The sequence below is a fragment of the Oncorhynchus kisutch genome, unplaced genomic scaffold (genome assembly GCF_002021735.2).
Source record: "Oncorhynchus kisutch isolate 150728-3 unplaced genomic scaffold, Okis_V2 Okis06b-Okis10b_hom, whole genome shotgun sequence".
Lineage (NCBI taxonomy): Eukaryota > Metazoa > Chordata > Actinopteri > Salmoniformes > Salmonidae > Oncorhynchus > Oncorhynchus kisutch.
In genome coordinates this window covers 10,990,975-11,010,267 of record NW_022261983.1, presented here as the reverse complement: position 1 = coordinate 11,010,267, position 19,293 = coordinate 10,990,975, and the positions used below count along the sequence as shown (strand labels likewise).

The window sequence follows — 19,293 nt, the reverse complement described above, 5'->3', positions numbered from 1 at the left end:
CTCCAGTTTACAGTGGGGATTCCCCAGTCCAGCAGAGAGCAGCTCCACTCCTGAATCCTTCAGGTCATTGTTACTCAGATCCAGCTCTCTCAGGTGTGAGGGGTTTGACTTCAGAGCTGAGACCAGAGAAACACAGCCTTCCTCTGTGACTAGACAGCCTGACAGCCTGCAAAGAGTCAAATCATATTAAAAACACACTGCTATTCTTTGGTGTTGAAAATAGTGGCAGCATATTTTTTCAACACATTCACATATCAGTGTCCTGAAACCTGCCATATCTATTCAGAAATGAATGTATCATTATTATAAATGATCATAATATTGCTTGAAGAGAGACAAATGTGTAGTTCACTGTCAAAGGAATTTAACAATTCCTATATATATATTCATTAGCGTAGCCTAGTGGTTAGAGCATTGGACTAGTAACCGGAAGGTTGCGAGTTCAAACCCCCGAGCTGACAAGGTACAAATCTGTCGTTCTGCCCCTGAACAGGCAGTTAACCCACTGTTCCCAGGCCGTCATTGAAAATAAGAATGTGTTCTTAACTGACTTGCCTGGTTAAATAAAGGTAAAAATAAAAAAAATTAACCAATTCAATTTAAATCACTCTGTCTGTTTCTAAGAATTTGTAAGATCGTCATTTGCCATAAAATAGATAGAGACCAGTCTATCAAAATTAGCCAATAGCATTTATTCTCGAGAGCGCTGCTCATAGAACCATGTACAACAGCATATATATCACATATGACGTCATAGGTTATAAAATGTATCTCCTCCTCTCGACCAGGACAAAGCAGGTTCAAAAGTTAATTCCAACTCACTAGCGCACATACCTGACACACACTATATCTGGATTAACTCCTGAAGTCTCACCATAGTTTATTACCACTTAGCAGACAGTTCCAGATAAGGAAAACCTGGAGGGGCTCTCGCTGTCTTATTTGATCGCCACAGAGTTATAGCTGAGTCGGTTCAAACATAGGTTAATGACCCTCTTTGCTTACTTTAGACACACACACATACATTCCTCCCTACACAATGGTTATCATTTCCAATTACCCCTTATCCATGCTACATAACCTCTTTCTTAGGAACTAACATTATTAATCAGATACTGTAAAACAGGGTAGAGTTTAATTAGTTATAGTTCTATTTAAATGTAAATATTGTTTAGTCATTATTCATAAAATTCCTAACATTCACATATTTGAGTAGACTGACCAGACCAGTTTAAAAAGCAGTATCAGTTAAAAGACAGACAGTGAGGTATCAGATTTAGATTGGTGTGGACTGTATACTCAGTACATATCTATTTTGACAGTGAAGATAACATTTTAAATGTGGATCTGTACTCCAACATTTTGGATTTGAGGTCTAATGTTTCACATGAGGTGACAGTATATAGTGTCACCTTTCATTTGAGGGTATTTTCATACATATCTGTTTCACCGTTTAGAAATGAAAGCCCTTATGTATCTAATCCCCCTATTTGGAGAAGCCATAAGTATTCTGACCAATTCACTTATAGTGTATTCAAGTAGTCAAAATAATTGTATTTGGTCCCATATTCTTTCTTTCTTCAATGACTACATCAAGCCTGTGACTTGAGAAAGATCATGAATGAATCATTAATAATAACGAGTGAGAGAGTTACAGAGGCTACAACAAAACATACTAACCTCTCACCATTAACCTCTAATTAAAAGGTGACATCCTGTACTGTCGTCTAATGTGAAACATTTGATCTCAAATCCAAAATGCTGGAGTATAACACCAAATTTAAAACTGTAAACTTCAATGTAAACACACATATGATTTGGACTATGTGTCTGGTAAACACATGTGGATCTGGTGAACAGTTATCATTTGTTGACCAACTACAGGAATACTGACCTCAGAGTCTCCAGTCTACAGTGGGGATTCCCCAGTCCAGCAGAGAGAAGCTTCACTCCTGAATCCTTCAGGTCATTGTTACTCAGATCCAGCTCTCTCGGGTGTGAGGGGTTTGCCTTCAGAGCTGAGACCAGAGAAGCACAGCCTTCCTCTGTGACTTGACAGCCTGACAGCCTGCAAAGAGTCAAATCATATTTAAACCACACTGCTATTATTTGGTAGTGAAAATAGTGGCAGTATATATTTTTCAACATATTCAGATACATCAGTGTCCTAAAACCTGCCATATCTATTCATAATTGAATGAATGTATCATTATTAGAAATGATCATATGGCTTGAAGAGAGAGAAATGTATTGTACAAATATCTGAGTAGACTGACCAGACCTTCACCTCTGATGTTAGCTTTAAAAAATACCATTTTAGTACTTCTTCAAATGGGAGAACTAGGTCCATGAAGTGCTTTCATTTCTAAAAGCTAAAACATATTTTTATGAGTACCTTAAAAACAAAGGTGACATTCTGTACTGCCGCCTAATATGAAACATAATATCTCAAATCCTAAATGCTGGAGCATAGAGACACATTTAAAACTCTAAACTTCACTGTCCAAACAGATATTGTGTGGAATATGTGTGTCTGGTAAACACATAGTGGATCTGGTGAACAGTTGTCACTTGTTGACCAACTACAGGAACACTGACCTCAGAGTCTCCAGTTTACAGTGGGGATTCCCAAGTCCATCAGAGAGCAGCTTCACTCCTGAATCCTTCAGGTCATTGTTACTCAGATCCAGCTCTCTCAGGTGTGAGGGGTTTGACTTCAGAGCTGAGACCAGAGAAGCACAGCCTTCCTCTGTGACTCCACAGCCTGACAGCCTGAGAAAGAGATCATCATGATTTCACAAAAACACTGTTCATTTAAAACCAGTAGTGTAGAAGGACAATGACAGATCCATTTGGTTTATTCTACCAAACAACATATAGATTTACCTTCCGTCTCCCTGAATTGTATTGTCGTATTGTTATACAATTTGAACACCAATGCATTGATTCAATATATTTTTCTGAAGAAAGTGAACATTTCTTCCTGATGATTAGTACTTAAATGTATTTGTATTTACTCACAGAGCAGATCTGGAGGCTTTGACCACTGGCAGCAGCCTCAGAAGACCTTCCTCTGATCTGGAGTATTTCTTCAGGTCAAACACATCCAGCTCCTTTTCTGAAGTCAGCAACACAAAGACCAGAGCTGACCACTGTGCAGGTAAGAGTTCATCACTGGAGACACTTCCTGAGCTCAGGTACCTTTGGATCTCCTCCACTAGAGAATGGTCATTCAGTTCATTCAGACAGTGGAACAGATTGATGCACCTCTCTGGAGAGGGATTCTCACTGATCTTCTCCTTGATGTAATTGACTGTTTCTTCATGGCTCTGTGAACTGCTTCCTGTCTTTGTCAGTAGACCTCGTAAGTGCTTCTGATTGGACTCCATTGAGAGGCCCAGAAGGAAGCGGAGGAAAAGGTCCAGGTTTCCCGTCTCACTTTGTAAGGCTTTATCCACAGCACTCTTGTAGACAGTAACTTCAGGCTTCAGTAGACAATCGTTGCTGGATGTTGTTTGAGGTTCGGCCATTAGATTCTCATTGTTGTTGATGAATGAGAGGAACACATATACAGCAGCCAGAAACTCCTGAATGCTCAGATGCACGAAGCAGTACACCTTGTCCTGGTACAGCCCACATTCCTCTTTAAAGAGCTGTGTGCACAATCCTGAGTACACTGAGGCTTCATTGACATCAATGCCAGCCTCTTTCAGGTCTTCTTCATAGAAAATCAGATTGCCCTTCACAAGCTGTTGAAAAGCCAGTTTTCCCAGTGACAGAATGCTTTCTTTATTCCAGTGTGGACCTGTCTCTTCTTTCCCAAGATACTTTTCATTCTTCTGTTTAGTATGAAACACCACAAGGTGTGTGTACATCTCAGTCAGAGTCTTGGGCACCTCTTCTCTCTTACGTTTCAGCATGTCTTCAAGGACTGTTGCAGAAATCCAACAGAAGACTGGAATGTGGCACATGATGTGGAGGCTCCTTGATGTCTTTATGTGTGAGATGATTCTGCTGGCCAGGTCCTTATCACTGAATCTTCTCCTGAAGTACTCCACCTTCTGTGGGTCATTGAACCCTCGTACCTCTGTCACCTGGTCAACACACTCAGGGGGGATCTGATTGGCTGCTGCAGGTCGGGTAGTTATCCAGAGGAGAGCAGAGGGAAGCAGGTTTCCCTTGATGAGATTTGTCAGCAGAACATCCACTGAGGTTGACTTGGTGACGTCACAACAGATCTCGTTGTTCTGGAAGTCTAGGGGCAGTCGGCACTCATCCAGACCATCAAAGATGAACAGAACTTTGTTCTTGTCGTGGTTGGAGATTCTTGATTCTTTGGTTTCCATTGAGAAGTGATTGAGAAGTTCAATCAAAGTGTGTTTTTTCTCTTTCATCATATTCAGCTCCCGAAAAGGGAATGAAAATACAAATTGGACATCCTGATTTGCTTTTCCTTCAGCCCAGTCCAGAATGAACTTCTGCACAGAGACTGTTTTTCCAATGCCAGCAACTCCCTTTGTCAGCACAGTTCTGATAAGTTTGTCTTGTCCAGTTAAGGGTTTGAAGATGTCATTACATTTGATTGCAGTCTCTGGTCTTGCTTGTTTCCTGATTGTTGTCTCAATCTGTCTCAGCTCATGTTCATTATTGACCTCTCCTGTTCCACCCTCTGTGATGTAGAGCTCTGTGTAGATCTTATTGAGAAGTGTTGGGTTTCCTTGTTTAGCGATCCCCTCAAATACACATTGAAACTTCTTCTTTAGATTAGATTTGAGTTCACGTTGGCAAATCACAGCAAGTTCATCTGAATGAAGAAATAACACAGAGGATATTAATGTTACGTCTGTTTTAATACTGTAGGACTGTGTTATAAGGTGTACATTATAGGAGGATATTAATGTTACGTCTGTTTTAATACTGTAGGACTGTTATAAGGTGTACATTATAAAACATTATTCTCTTAACTGCCCGTATAAATGTGTAAATGATTTCATAATGCATTACACGCTGGAGTGACTGATTATATTATTATTATTCATATTGCAGACAGTATCATTAATGTTGTCTATCTATCACTGTCTTTCTCTCTCTCTCTCCTCTGTCTCTCCTGTCTAAATTAATCAACACATCGCTGCTGCTACTTGATGAGGTCACTAGGTGTTGTGTTAAGGCTTCTACAATATAATTGAGTTACATGGCTACAATAGCTGTACTTTAGTTTCAGCTTTTAAATGTTTGTTGTAAAACAGCATTCAACATGAGGCAGACAGCTCTTACTTTTCTCCAGTGTGTCAGCAAGCTCCTTCTGGTTCATTTTCCTCAGGACGTGCAGTGTGATCTTCAGAGCCCCCTCTCTGGCACTACTCTCCTGCTTCTCATCTTCAGCATCCACTTCCTTATCCTGCTTCTGACTCTCAAAGCCTTGTGGGAGTTCCGGACTAAGAATCCTCTTGTACCTCTTCAGCTCGTTCTTCACAAATGTGATAATATTCTCTTCAAGCAACTGAAATAAATAAAGTAAATAATTTAAGCAAGAGAAGAAATACTTTCTCATTAACACATTAATGAATGATTGACAGATCAACTTTACTTGAGGTAAACAAAAACAATTGTACATAACAGGACCACATACACTGAATATGGAGGCCAGGTCTGTTTGATGACTCTGGGAAGACTGACCACTGAGAATCACTGACTCTGATGTCTCCTGTTGGGTTCTGTGGACAAAACATGAAATTACATTTCCTCAACCAGGGAGGGCACACACACACACACACACACACACACACACACACACACACACACACACACACACACACACAGGGAGGGAATGTCGTGTTTGTTTAAGATTGCTTTAGGACTATGAAAATGGGAAAAAGGATTAGCCTATGGATTTAGAAAACAACAAGAATAAATGGGAATATGGGAGAGGAGAAATGACTAGAGACAGTGTTGTTTAACTCACCGACCAGGACCCATGAGTTCTTCTTACCTTTGTTCAGTAGAATAATCTCCCTCTCTGAAGTCTATCAAATTATCCATTGACAGGTCACTCTTCATGGACACACAGCTGGGTACAGGAGAGGTTGGTCTCTCCTGCTTGATTGGACTTCAACACAACAAAGACAAACATTACATCTCTCATCTACTCTGAACTCAGAGGGGGAAACATAATAATAGTTTCATTCCAAATCGCTATATATCCATTTTCAGAAAAGTTGGTAAATTAGATGTTATTGTTTAAAGAAATTATAAAAGTGATAGATGTGTTTTTTTACTAGCTAATCATGACATGCGATTGTTTAATGACAGCCATGTGTTGGTTTTAAATCAAGACAAATAATCATGTTTTATTGCTAAATGTCACACTTTCAGAGAAATAGTACTGCTCGGTTTTATACAGTCAAATGTTACTGACTGGCTAGATTCAGTCTTATGTAGCAACATTATAAATGGTGTTTATTTTACATTGGATTAAAGTAGAGACTCAGAGCTAGAAAATGTTATCAGACACTACAGTTGAGGAACAATGGGAAAGTAATTCTGCTTTGGAAGATGATAAACTTGAAACCTCACTTTTCAGAAAATGATCCTTGAATGTTTTGGTACACCTACTGCAGAGCTCTTCTTTGTCTACAGTGGTGTCACCCATCTAAATAAACATTTATATATAATGAACTAAATGTATGGTGTTTTTGGTTTATGACAGTTTCATTGTTTTATGTTATACATGGTTATTGCAAGCTTGTAAGTGGTAAAATGAATTAGACAATTTAACATTTTGCAATTCTGGGTAACTCCTACTTTAGTAAGGAATTACCAATTATTCAGTACTACTGCAGTTGCTAAATAATTCCAATAGATAGTAGCATAAGACCATGAATGACATTTCAGAAGACTGTGCTGCTGCTCTAGTTTCAACTGTTCTGCCTTATTATTATTCGACCATGCTGGTCATTTATGAACATTGAACATCTTGACCATGTTCTGTTATAATCTCCACCAGGCACAGCCAGAAGAGGACTGGCCACCCCACATAGCCTGGTTCCTCTCTAGGTTTCTTCCTAGGTATTGGCCTTTCTAGGGAGTTTTTCCTAGCCACCGTGCTTCTACACCTGCATTGCTTGCTGTTTGGGGTTTTAGGCTGGGTTTCTGTACAGCACTTTGAGATATCAGCTGATGTACGAAGGGCTATATAAATAAATTTGATTTGATTTGATTTGATGTCAATCAATGCTTGAATAGAAACGTTGTTCAACATCCCAGATTTTGATGCCAACACAGTCGCTACAGTCACACTAGTTTCCATTGCAGCCTCGTTTGAATTTGAGGTTACACAAATTTGTACAGAATGGGGTTAGTCAACAGTAGCTTACCTAGCTGTACCGACTAACTTGACTAGCTAGCAGGTTGTTCGTCTGTCACCACAAAATGAAACAAGGATAGCGAGTGAAAAGGATCTGGCTACACTCATACTGTCCCTGACCGTAAAGAAAAAAGCTAATGGAACAATAAACTTTGGTGTCTCAACACTGTAACGAATTCCGTTATTCCCCTATTGCCTAATAATTATATTAGGCAATAAATAAGAGTAGGAAAAATTATTGTGTCATGCAAAAATTATATAGATGTGTGTGTGTGTATGCTGGCAAAGATGTGTGTGTGTGTGTGTGCTGTTGAGACAACCACATATAACCGTCAAATATACAGGATACAAACATTTCATTCCAGCAATATAGTGTTTTGCAAAACAAAAATTCATCCACAAATCAATGAATTAAAATCTTAGAACATCAATATTTTACAGACACATGAAGGTTCCCCATAAGCAATCGTTTCTGATGAAAAATAACATGCAATTTTTTGTTGTTGATATAAGGTTTTAGAAATAAACTCTTTATAAGTTCTTAAACAACATTGTCATCTCACCTCTTAGCTTTGGTGTCATGTTCTCCAGAGAGACTCATTTTAGAGACAGGGACCCCCTCCTCTTTCTCCCCAGAGAGACTCATTTTAGAGACAGGGACCCCCTCCTCTTTCTCCCCAGAGAGACTCATTTTAGAGACAGGACCCCCCTCCTCTTTCTCCCCAGAGAGACTCATTTCAGAGCACTGACCCCTAAACAGAGATCCAACATGTTGGTTGTGGTTAACACAGTGACAAATAATTATTGAAGTTAAATTATTCTCTTTCATCCATTATCTCTCAGAAATAAAACATTTCCTAACAGACACATCCAAACAGTCAGGTGATTTAATGCATCACATGAACATGTAGTGGTGACTGATATGTTTCACCTCTTCTCCATGTAGAGAAACTATTGATAATAATGTCTCACTTTCTCTGTTAATCATTTCACTCATTCTAGTGTGTTGCTTTGTTCAACAGCTATGCTATTATTATACTATTACTACATTTAATTCAGAATAACAATGTTAAGAGAAGTATGTTCAATGGTTTCATACCAAATTACATAAGAAGTAGGAGCTCACTGTAATTATGAAAACAACATGTTCTGATATTCTGTCAGATGATTTAGAACTATGACACATTAACATTTTTACAAATTGTAAAATAACCAGATATACGAATCCTATAATACGATATACGAACAATATGTTTCAGATTTTTATCGTCAACACCCAGTCAGCGCCATTTTGTATGATTGAACTGTCACGTAGCTGTCGCAGGTGAAATGGACGGTTAGATCTGATTGTTTTAATTTCATTCACTAGTAAAATAACAACATACACTTAATGTCTCTACACACTTCACAATAATCCCTGGGAAGAGTCTTACCTTGTTTCCTGAATTCACAACCAGAACTCAAGTCATTGAGATATTTTCCGTTGCGCTGAGAGATCACCTTCCTGATGACAAGTGGCTCTGTATGTTCTATGTACAGTTGAACTTTGGATGCAATAATATCTGGTCAAAGTCTAGTGACACAACACCATAATATATCATAAACATAACAATAGTTTAACCTTTGGCCTGGAAAGGCCATGGCATATTATAACATGTAGAATCATTATGATGAATCCAGGTTCATACTATAACATGTAGAATCATTATGATGATCCAGGTTCATACTATAACATGTAGAATCATTATGATGATCCAGGTTCATACTATAACATGTAGAATCATTATGATGATCCAGGTTCATACTATAACATGTAGAATCATTATGATGATCCAGGTTCATACTATAACATGTAGAATCATTATGATGGATCCAGTTTCAACATATCTCTAATTTTGAAGTATACAGTTGGGTCCCAAATTATTGACAGCCTTGATAAAAAGTAGCAATAATGACTGTATAAAAGACATGATTCAAAGACTGAAATATATTGCATGCTCAAACAAAATGGGACAATTAAATGATTTTAAACTAATACAATTGCTCAGAGAAAGAGATTTTGTTTAAGAAAGGAATACTTATTTTCTCAAAAAGGTAGGGGCCAAAAATTATTCCCCTTCAACACCTCACCTTTCCCCCAATTTATTTAACTAGGCAAGTCAGTTAAGAACAAATTCTTATTTTTAATGACGGCCTAGGAACAGGGGGTTAACTGTTCTAGGAACAGGGGGTTAACTGGTCTAGGAACAGGGGGTTAACTGGTCTAGGAACAGGGGGTTAACTGGTCTAGGAACAGGGGGTTAACTGGTCTAGGAACAGTGGGTTAACTGGTCTAGGAACAGGGGGTTAACTGGTCTAGGAACAGGGGGTTAACTGTTCTAGGAACAGGGGGTTAACTGGTCTAGGAACAGTGGGTTAACTGGTCTAGGAACAGTGGGTTAACTGGTCTAGGAACAGTGGGTTAACTGGTCTAGGAACAGTGGGTTAACTGGTCTAGCAACAGGGGGTTAACTGGTCTAGGAACAGGGGGTTAACTGGTCTAGGAACAGGGGGTTAACTGGTCTAGGAACAGGGGTTAACTGCCTTGTTCAGGGACAGAACGACAGGTTCTTTCCTTGTCAGCTCAGAGATTCGATCTTGCAACCTTTCGGTTACTGGCCCAACGCTCTAACCACTAGGCTACCTGCCGCCCCTACACTCTAACCACTAGGCTACCTGCCGCCCCTACACTCTAACCACTAGGCTACCTGCCGCCCCTACACTCTAACCACTAGGCTACCTGCCGCCCCTATACTCTAACCACTAGGCTACCTGCCTGCCCCTACACTCTAACCACTAGGCTACCTGCCGCCCCTACACTCTAACCACTAGGCTACCTGCCGCCCCTACACTCTAACCACTAGGCTACCTGCCGCCCCTACACTCTATCCACTAGGCTACCTGCCGCCCCTACACTCTAACCACTAGGCTACCTGCCGCCCCTATACTCTAACCACTAGGCTACCTGCCGCCCCTACACTCTAAACACTAGGCTACCTGCCTCCCCTACACTCTAACCACTAGGCTACCTGCCGCCCCTACACTCTAACAACTAGGCTACCTGCCGCCCCTACACTCTAACCACTAGGCTACCTGCCGCCCCTAAACTCTAACAACTAGGCTACCTGCCGCCCCAACACTCTAACCACTAGGCTGCCTGCCGCCCCTACACTCTAACCACTAGGCTACCTGCCGCCCCTACACTCTAACCACTAGGCTACCTGCCGCCCCTACACTCTAACAACTAGGCTACCTGCCGCCCCAACACTCTAACCACTAGGCTGCCTGCCGCCCCTACACTCTAACCACTAGGCTACCTGCCGCCCCTACACTCTAACCACTAGGCTACCTGCCGCCCCTATACTCTAACCACTAGGCTACCTGCCGCCCCTACACTCTAACCACTAGGCTACCTGCCTCCCCTACACTCTAACCACTAGGCTACCTGCCGCCCCTACACTCTAACAACTAGGCTACCTGCCGCCCCTACACTCTAACCACTAGGCTACCTGCCGCCCCTACACTCTAACAACTAGGCTACCTGCCGCCCCAACACTCTAACCACTAGGCTGCCTGCCGCCCCTACACTCTAACCACTAGGCTACCTGCCTGCCCCTACACTCTAACCACTAGGCTACCTGCTGCCCCACCACTCTAACCACTAGACTACCTGCTGCCCCTACACTCTAACCACTAGGCTACCTGCCGCCCCTACACTCTAACCACTAGGCTGCCTGCCGCCCCTACACTCTAACCACTAGGCTACCTGCCGCCCCTACACTCTAACCACTAGGCTGCCTGCCGCCCCTACACTCTAACCACTAGGCTACCTGCCGCCCCTACACTCTAACCACTAGGCTACCTGCCGCCCCTACACTCTAACCACTAGGCTACCTGCCGCCCCTACACTCTATCCACTAGGCTACCTGCCGCCCCTACACTCTAACCACTAGGCTACCTGCCGCCCCTACACTCTAACCACTAGGCTACCTGCCGCCCCTACACTCTATCCACTAGGCTACCTGCCGCCCCTACACTCTAACCACTAGGCTACCTGCCGCCCCTATACTCTAACCACTAGGCTACCTGCCGCCCCTACACTCTAAACACTAGGCTACCTGCCTCCCCTACACTCTAACCACTAGGCTACCTGCCGCCCCTACACTCTAACAACTAGGCTACCTGCCGCCCCTACACTCTAACCACTAGGCTACCTGCCGCCCCTAAACTCTAACAACTAGGCTACCTGCCGCCCCAACACTCTAACCACTAGGCTGCCTGCCGCCCCTACACTCTAACCACTAGGCTACCTGCCGCCCCTACACTCTAACCACTAGGCTACCTGCCGCCCCTACACTCTAACAACTAGGCTACCTGCCGCCCCAACACTCTAACCACTAGGCTGCCTGCCGCCCCTACACTCTAACCACTAGGCTACCTGCCGCCCCTACACTCTAACCACTAGGCTACCTGCCGCCCCTATACTCTAACCACTAGGCTACCTGCCGCCCCTACACTCTAACCACTAGGCTACCTGCCTCCCCTACACTCTAACCACTAGGCTACCTGCCGCCCCTACACTCTAACAACTAGGCTACCTGCCGCCCCTACACTCTAACCACTAGGCTACCTGCCGCCCCTACACTCTAACAACTAGGCTACCTGCCGCCCCAACACTCTAACCACTAGGCTGCCTGCCGCCCCTACACTCTAACCACTAGGCTACCTGCCTGCCCCTACACTCTAACCACTAGGCTACCTGCTGCCCCACCACTCTAACCACTAGACTACCTGCTGCCCCTACACTCTAACCACTAGGCTACCTGCCGCCCCTACACTCTAACCACTAGGCTGCCTGCCGCCCCTACACTCTAACCACTAGGCTACCTGCCGCCCCTACACTCTAACCACTAGGCTGCCTGCCGCCCCTACACTCTAACCACTAGGCTACCTGCCGCCCCTACACTCTAACCACTAGGCTACCTGCCGCCCCTACACTCTAACCACTAGGCTACCTGCCGCCCCTACACTCTATCCACTAGGCTACCTGCCGCCCCTACACTCTAACCACTAGGCTACCTGCCGCCCCTATACTCTAACCACTAGGCTACCTGCCGCCCCTACACTCTAAACACTAGGCTACCTGCCTCCCCTACACTCTAACCACTAGGCTACCTGCCGCCCCTACACTCTAACAACTAGGCTACCTGCCGCCCCTACACTCTAACCACTAGGCTACCTGCCGCCCCTACACTCTAACCACTAGGCTACCTGCCTCCCCTACACTCTAACCACTAGGCTACCTGCCGCCCCTACACTCTAACAACTAGGCTACCTGCCGCCCCTACACTCTAACCACTAGGCTACCTGCCGCCCCTACACTCTAACAACTAGGCTACCTGCCGCCCCAACACTCTAACCACTAGGCTGCCTGCCGCCCCTACACTCTAACCACTAGGCTACCTGCCTGCCCCTACACTCTAACCACTAGGCTACCTGCTGCCCCACCACTCTAACCACTAGACTACCTGCTGCCCCTACACTCTAACCACTAGGCTACCTGCCGCCCCTACACTCTAACCACTAGGCTGCCTGCCGCCCCTACACTCTAACCACTAGGCTACCTGCCGCCCCTACACTCTAACCACTAGGCTGCCTGCCGCCCCTACACTCTAACCACTAGGCTACCTGCCGCCCCTACACTCTAACCACTAGGCTGCCTGCCGCCCCTACACTCTAACCACTAGGCTGCCTGCCGCCCCTACACTCTAACCACTAGGCTACCTGCCGCCCCTACACTCTAACCACTAGGCTGCCTGCCGCCCCTACACTCTAACCACTAGGCTACCTGCCGCCCCTACACTCTAACCACTAGGCTGCCTGCCGCCCCTACACTCTAACCACTAGGCTGCCTGCCGCCCCTACACTCTAACCACTAGGCTACCTGCCGCCCCTACACTCTAACCACTAGGCTACCTGCCGCCCCTACACTCTAACCACTAGGCTACCTGCCGCCCCGACACTCTAACCACTAGGCTACCTGCCGCCCCACCACTCTAACCACTAGGCTACCTGCCGCCCCTACACTCTAACCACTAGGCTGCCTGCCGCCCCTACACTCTAACCACTAGGCTACCTGCCTCCACCTTGCATGGATAACAGCACTAAGACTTTTTCTTAAATGTTTTACGAGTCGGAGAACACATTGGGGGGGGATCTTAGACCATTCCTCCATACAGAATCCTCCCAGATGGCCAACTACAGGAAGGTAACATACAGATAAACACACAATAATGAAACAAAGCTCCCTAATTCATGGGAGGCTTGAATCTTAGTCATTTACACACCGGCCTTTTACTACTATCCCAACTTCAACGTTCTACCAACATCATTCATAAATAATCCCTGGTAGGATCCTTACTACTATCCCAACTTCAACATCCTACCAACATCATTCATTAATAATCACTGGTAGGATCCTTACTACTATCCCAACTTCAACATCCTACCAACATCATTCATTAATAATCACTGGTAGGATCCTTACTACTATCCCAACTTCAACATCCTACCAACATCATTCATTAATAATCACTGGTAGGATCCTTGCCTTGCAGCCTGAATTCAAAACCAGAACTTGTGAAATCAGTGAGATGTTCCTATGTGCTGAGAGAGGAACCTTGGGAAAGGTTTATTCACCTCACTAATGTCAAGTGCCTTTGTGTCATTTGGTTACTGATTGACTCAGGATACCATCACATCTGTTAAAGTCTAGTGTCATTGACCCAAGGTAAGCATCATCAGAAAACCAGTTTAACCTATTTATGAGAAAATCCATGGGTTTACAATAAAATCGCTGTGTAGCTACCGCTTTCCTGCAGTCAGATGACCTAGTGGCCTCATGAGTGGAGGGCTAACATTTTTCATAATTAATAAACAGAATTTAATTTTTTTTATCAGAAAATACAATGTTTGGTTTTGTTATATTTCAGTCTTCTGTGATGTATATAAAGTATAGTATTGGGATGTAAATCAAATTGGAGTATATTTCAACTCTATATCTGACAAGGTAATCATTTTAAGCCCATAACCATGTGGGTCTTCTTCTGTTCAAGCCCATAACCATGTGGGACTTCTTCTGTTCAAGCCCATAACCATGTGGGTCTTCTTCTGTTCAAGCCCATAACCATGTGGGTCTTCTTCTGTTCAAGCCCATAACCATGTGGGTCTTCTTCTGTTCAAGCCCATAACCATGTGGGTCTTCTTCTGTTCAAGCCCATAACCATGTGGGTCTTCTTCTGTTAAAGCCCATAACCATGTGGGTGTTCTTCTGTTCAAGCCCATAACCATGTGGGTCTTCTTCTGTTAAAGCCCATAACCATGTGGGTCTTCTTCTGTTCAAGTCCATAACCATGTGGGTCTTCTTCTGTTCAAGCTCATCACCATGTGTGTGAGGTGTATACTTTTGTTTCAAAGTAGATTTGTTTCAGATTACCCAGAAACACTCTGTGTGGCGCTGATTTAGCCCACTGCAGTACAAGGTTAATCATTAAAACAATACGGTATGAACAACTAGCAGTCGCCAGGACCAGTGACTCAAGTCTGAGGATCCATTCCAAATGGCACCTTATTCCCTTCATAGTGCACTACCTTTGACTAGGGCCCGTAGGGCTGTGTGGTGCATTAAGTGGAATAGGATGCCATCTGAGGAGGCAGACTAAATGTTATCAAGTCCTCTCTCTCTCTCTCTCTCTCTCTCTCTCTCTCTCTCTCTCTCTCTGCCTGTGATGTCACAATGATGCTGTCAAGCTTCATTCCAAAATACACCTGAACCCCACAGCACATCCTCTCATGACAGACTCAATAGACTCCTGAACACCACAGCACATCCTCTCATGACAGACTCAATAGACTCCTGAACACCACAGCACATCCTCTCATGACAGACTCAATAGACTCCTGAACCCCACAGCACATCCTCTCACGACAGACTCAATAGACTCCTGAACACCACAGCACATCCTCTCACGACAGACTCAATAGACTCCTGAACACCACAGCACATCCTCTCACGACAGACTCAATAGACTCCTGAACACCACAGCACATCCTCTCACGACAGACTCAATAGACTCCTGAACCCCACAGCACAACCTCTCATGACAGACTCAATAGACTCCTGAACCCCACAGCACATCCTCTCACGACAGACTCAATAGACTCCTGAACACCACAGCACATCCTCTCACGACAGACTCAATAGACTCCTGAACACCACAGCACATCCTCTCACGACAGACTCAATAGACTCCTGAACACCACAGCACATCCTCTCACGACAGACTCAATAGACTCCTGAACACCACAGCACATCCTCTCATGACAGACTTAATAGACTCATGAACACCACAGCACATCCTCTCATGACAGACTCAATAGACTCCTGAACACCACAGCACATCCTCTCACGACAGACTCAATAGACTCCTGAACACCACAGCACATCCTCTCACGACAGACTCAATAGACTCCTGAACACCACAGCACATCCTCTCACGACAGACTCAATAGACTCCTGAACACCACAGCACATCCTCTCATGACAGACTTAATAGACTCATGAACACCACAGCACATCCTCTCATGACAGACTCAATAGACTCCTGAACCCCACAGCACATCCTCTCACAACAGACTCAATAGACTCCTGAACACCACAGCACATCCTCTCACGACAGACTCAATAGACTCCTGAACACCACAGCACATCCTCTCATGACAGACTTAATAGACTCATGAACACCACAGCACATCCTCTCATGACAGACTCAATAGACTCCTGAACACCACAGCACATCCTCTCATGACAGACTTAATAGACTCATGAACACCACAGCACATCCTCTCATGACAGACTCAATAGACTCCTGAACACAGGACATCAGGGTTTCATTTTGTTACCGTGAATGTAAGAAGGAATGTAAGAAGTCACCCTCTAGTGGAAGGTGGTGATAATGTCTCTGCATTCTCCCTCTGGTGTGTGTGTGTGTGTGTGTGTGTGTGTGTGTGTGTGTGTGTGTGTGTGTGTGTGTGTGTGTGTGTGTGTGTGTGTGTGTAGGCCTGCCAGGCTGTTAGGTTAATGGACTATAGAAACCTACTGAGAACCTGCCATACAGAGGGAGCTACAAATGAATATGATTCAAATGTTTCAGTAACAAAAGAAGGAAAAAGCATTAAACCGTGTTAAACACACATCCATGTATGTTGTTCTCTCTCTGTTTACAGGACTAGAAATAGGGTTCAATCCGGCCAATACAGACAGAGAATTCATTATATATCCTTAAACTATATATCCTTAGTGTCCTGGCCTTAGTTATCTGTGTTTTCTATTATATATCCTTAAACTATATATCCTTAGTGTCCTGGCCTTAGTTATCTGTGTTTTCTATTATATATCCTCACAATATATATCCTTAGTGCCCTGGCCTTAGTTATCTGTGTTTTCTATTATATATCCTCAAACTATATATCCTTAGTGTCACGCCCTGGCTTTAGTTATCTGTGTTTTCTATTATATATCCTCAAACTATATATCCTTAGTGCCCTGGCCTTAGTTATCTGTGTTTTCTATTATATATCCTCAAACTATATATCCTTAGTGTCCTGGCCTTAGTTATCTGTGTTTTCTATTATATATCCTCAAACTATATATCCTTAGTGCCCTGGCCTTAGTTATCTGTGTTTTCTATTATATATCCTCAAACTATATATCCTTAGTGCCCTGGCCTTAGTTATCTGTGTTTTCTATTATATATCCTCAAACTATATATCCTTAGTGCCCTGGCCTTAGTTATCTGTGTTTTCTATTATATATCCTCACACTATATATCCTTAGTGCCCTGGCCTTAGTTATCTGTGTTTTCTATTATATATCCTTAAACTATATATCCTTAGTGCCCTGGCCTTAGTTATCTGTGTTTTCTATTATATATCCTTAAACTATATATCCTTAGTGCCCTGGCCTTAGTTATCTGTGTTTTCTATTATATATCCTCACACTATATATCCTTAGTGCCCTGGCCTTAGTTATCTGTGTTTTCTATTATATATCCTCAAACTATATATCCTTAGTGCCCTGGCCTTAGTTATCTGTGTTTTCTATTATATATCCTCAAACTATATATCCTTAGTGCCCTGGCCTTAGTTATCTGTGTTTTCTATTATATATCCTCAAACTATATATCCTTAGTGCCCTGGCCTTAGTTATCTGTGTTTTCTATTATATATCCTCAAACTATATATCCTTAGTGTCCTGGCCTTAGTTATCTGTGTTTTCTATTATATATCCTCACACTATATATCCTTAGTGCCCTGGCCTTAGTTATCTGTGTTTTCTATTATATATCCTCACACTATATATCCTTAGTGTCCTGGCCTTAGTTATCTGTGTTTTCTATTATATATCCTCACACTATATATCCTTAGTGTCCTGGCCTTAGTTATCTGTGTTTTCTATTATATATCCTCACACTATATATCCTTAGTGTCCTGGCCTTAGTTATCTGTGTTTTCTATTATATATCCTCACACTATATATCCTTAGTGTCCTGGCCTTAGTTATCTGTGTTTTCTATTATATATCCTTAAACTATATATCCTTAGTGCCCTGGCCTTAGTTATCTGTGTTTTCTATTATATATCCTCAAACTATATATCCTTAGTGCCCTGGCCTTAGTTATCTGTGTTTTCTATTATACATCCTCAAACTATATATCCTTAGTGCCCTGGCCTTAGTTATCTGTGTTTTCTATTATATATCCTCAAACTATATATCCTTAGTGCCCTGGCCTTAGTTATCTGTGTTTTCTTTTATATATCCTCAAACTATATATCCTTAGTGTCCTGGCCTTAGTTATCTGTGTTTTCTATTATATATCCTCACACTATATATCCTTAGTGCCCTGGCCTTAGTTATCTGTGTTTTCTATTATATATCCTCACACTATATATCCTTAGTGTCCTGGCCTTAGTTATCTGTGTTTTCTATTATATATCCTCACACTATATATCCTTAGTGCCCTGGCCTTAGTTATCTGTGTTTTCTATTATATATCCTCAAACTATATATCCTTAGTGCCCTGGCCTTAGTTATCTGTGTTTTCTATTATATATCCTCACACTATATATCCTTAGTGCCCTGGCCTTAGTTATCTGTGTTTTCTATTATATATCCTCAAACTATATATCCTTAGTGCCCTGGCCTTAGTTATCTGTGTTTTCTATTATATATCCTTAAACTATATATCCTTAGTGCCCTGGCCTTAGTTATCTGTGTTTTCTATTATATATCTTCAAACTATATATCCTTAGTGTCCTGGCCTTAGTTATCTGTGTTTTCTATTATATATCCTCAAACTATATATCCTTAGTGTCCTGGCCTTAGTTATCTGTGTTTTCTATTATATATCCTCAAACTATATATCCTTAGTGCCCTGGCCTTAGTTATCTGTGTTTTCTATTATATATCCTCACACTATATATCCTTAGTGCCCTGGCCTTAGTTATCTGTGTTTTCTATTATATATCCTCAAACTATATATCCTTAGTGTCCTGGCCTTAGTTATCTGTGTTTTCTATTATATATCCTCACACTATATATCCTTAGTGTCCTGGCCTTAGTTATCTGTGTTTTCTATTATATATCCTCAAACTATATATCCTTAGTGTCCTGGTCTTAGTTATCTGTGTTTTCTATTATATATCCTCAAACTATATATCCTTAGTGCCCTGGCCTTAGTTATCTGTGTTTTCTATTATATATCCTCAAACTATATATCCTTAGTGTCCTGGCCTTAGTTATCTGTGTTTTCTATTATATATCCTCACAC

At 42.7% G+C, this 19,293-nt stretch overlaps 2 protein-coding genes across 3 annotated transcripts in view; both read right to left on the bottom strand.

Moving 5' to 3' along the window:
* LOC116352858 (NLR family CARD domain-containing protein 3-like) overlaps positions 1-19,293 on the bottom strand; it is a gene marked incomplete at its 3' end in the record, with an annotated part of 47,322 nt that continues 28,029 nt past the window's right edge. Inside the window, exons 7-9 of the mRNA XM_031814090.1 lie at positions 2,599-2,772; positions 1,895-2,068; positions 1-166 (exon numbers count right to left, since the gene is read on the bottom strand). Of these exons, the coding sequence (XP_031669950.1) occupies positions 1-166; positions 1,895-2,068; positions 2,599-2,772 (514 nt within the window). The remainder of the gene's footprint in view (positions 167-1,894; positions 2,069-2,598; positions 2,773-19,293) is intronic.
* On the bottom strand, positions 3,003-8,896 carry LOC116359944 (NLR family CARD domain-containing protein 3-like). 2 transcript variants are annotated; one of them, XM_031814093.1, is made up of 5 exons: positions 8,800-8,896; positions 5,993-8,118; positions 5,633-5,717; positions 5,278-5,503; positions 3,003-4,804 (listed from the first exon to the last, which is right to left on the bottom strand). In XM_031814093.1, the coding sequence occupies exons 2-5, from the start codon at positions 6,058-6,060 to the stop codon at positions 3,018-3,020; spliced, it is 2,166 nt and encodes a 721-aa protein (XP_031669953.1). In that variant the 5' UTR covers positions 6,061-8,118; positions 8,800-8,896; the 3' UTR covers positions 3,003-3,017. The 2 variants fall into 2 exon arrangements, with proteins under 2 accessions (XP_031669953.1, XP_031669952.1); XM_031814092.1 differs by lacking the exon at positions 8,800-8,896 and having other exon boundaries at positions 5,993-6,109; positions 7,930-8,055.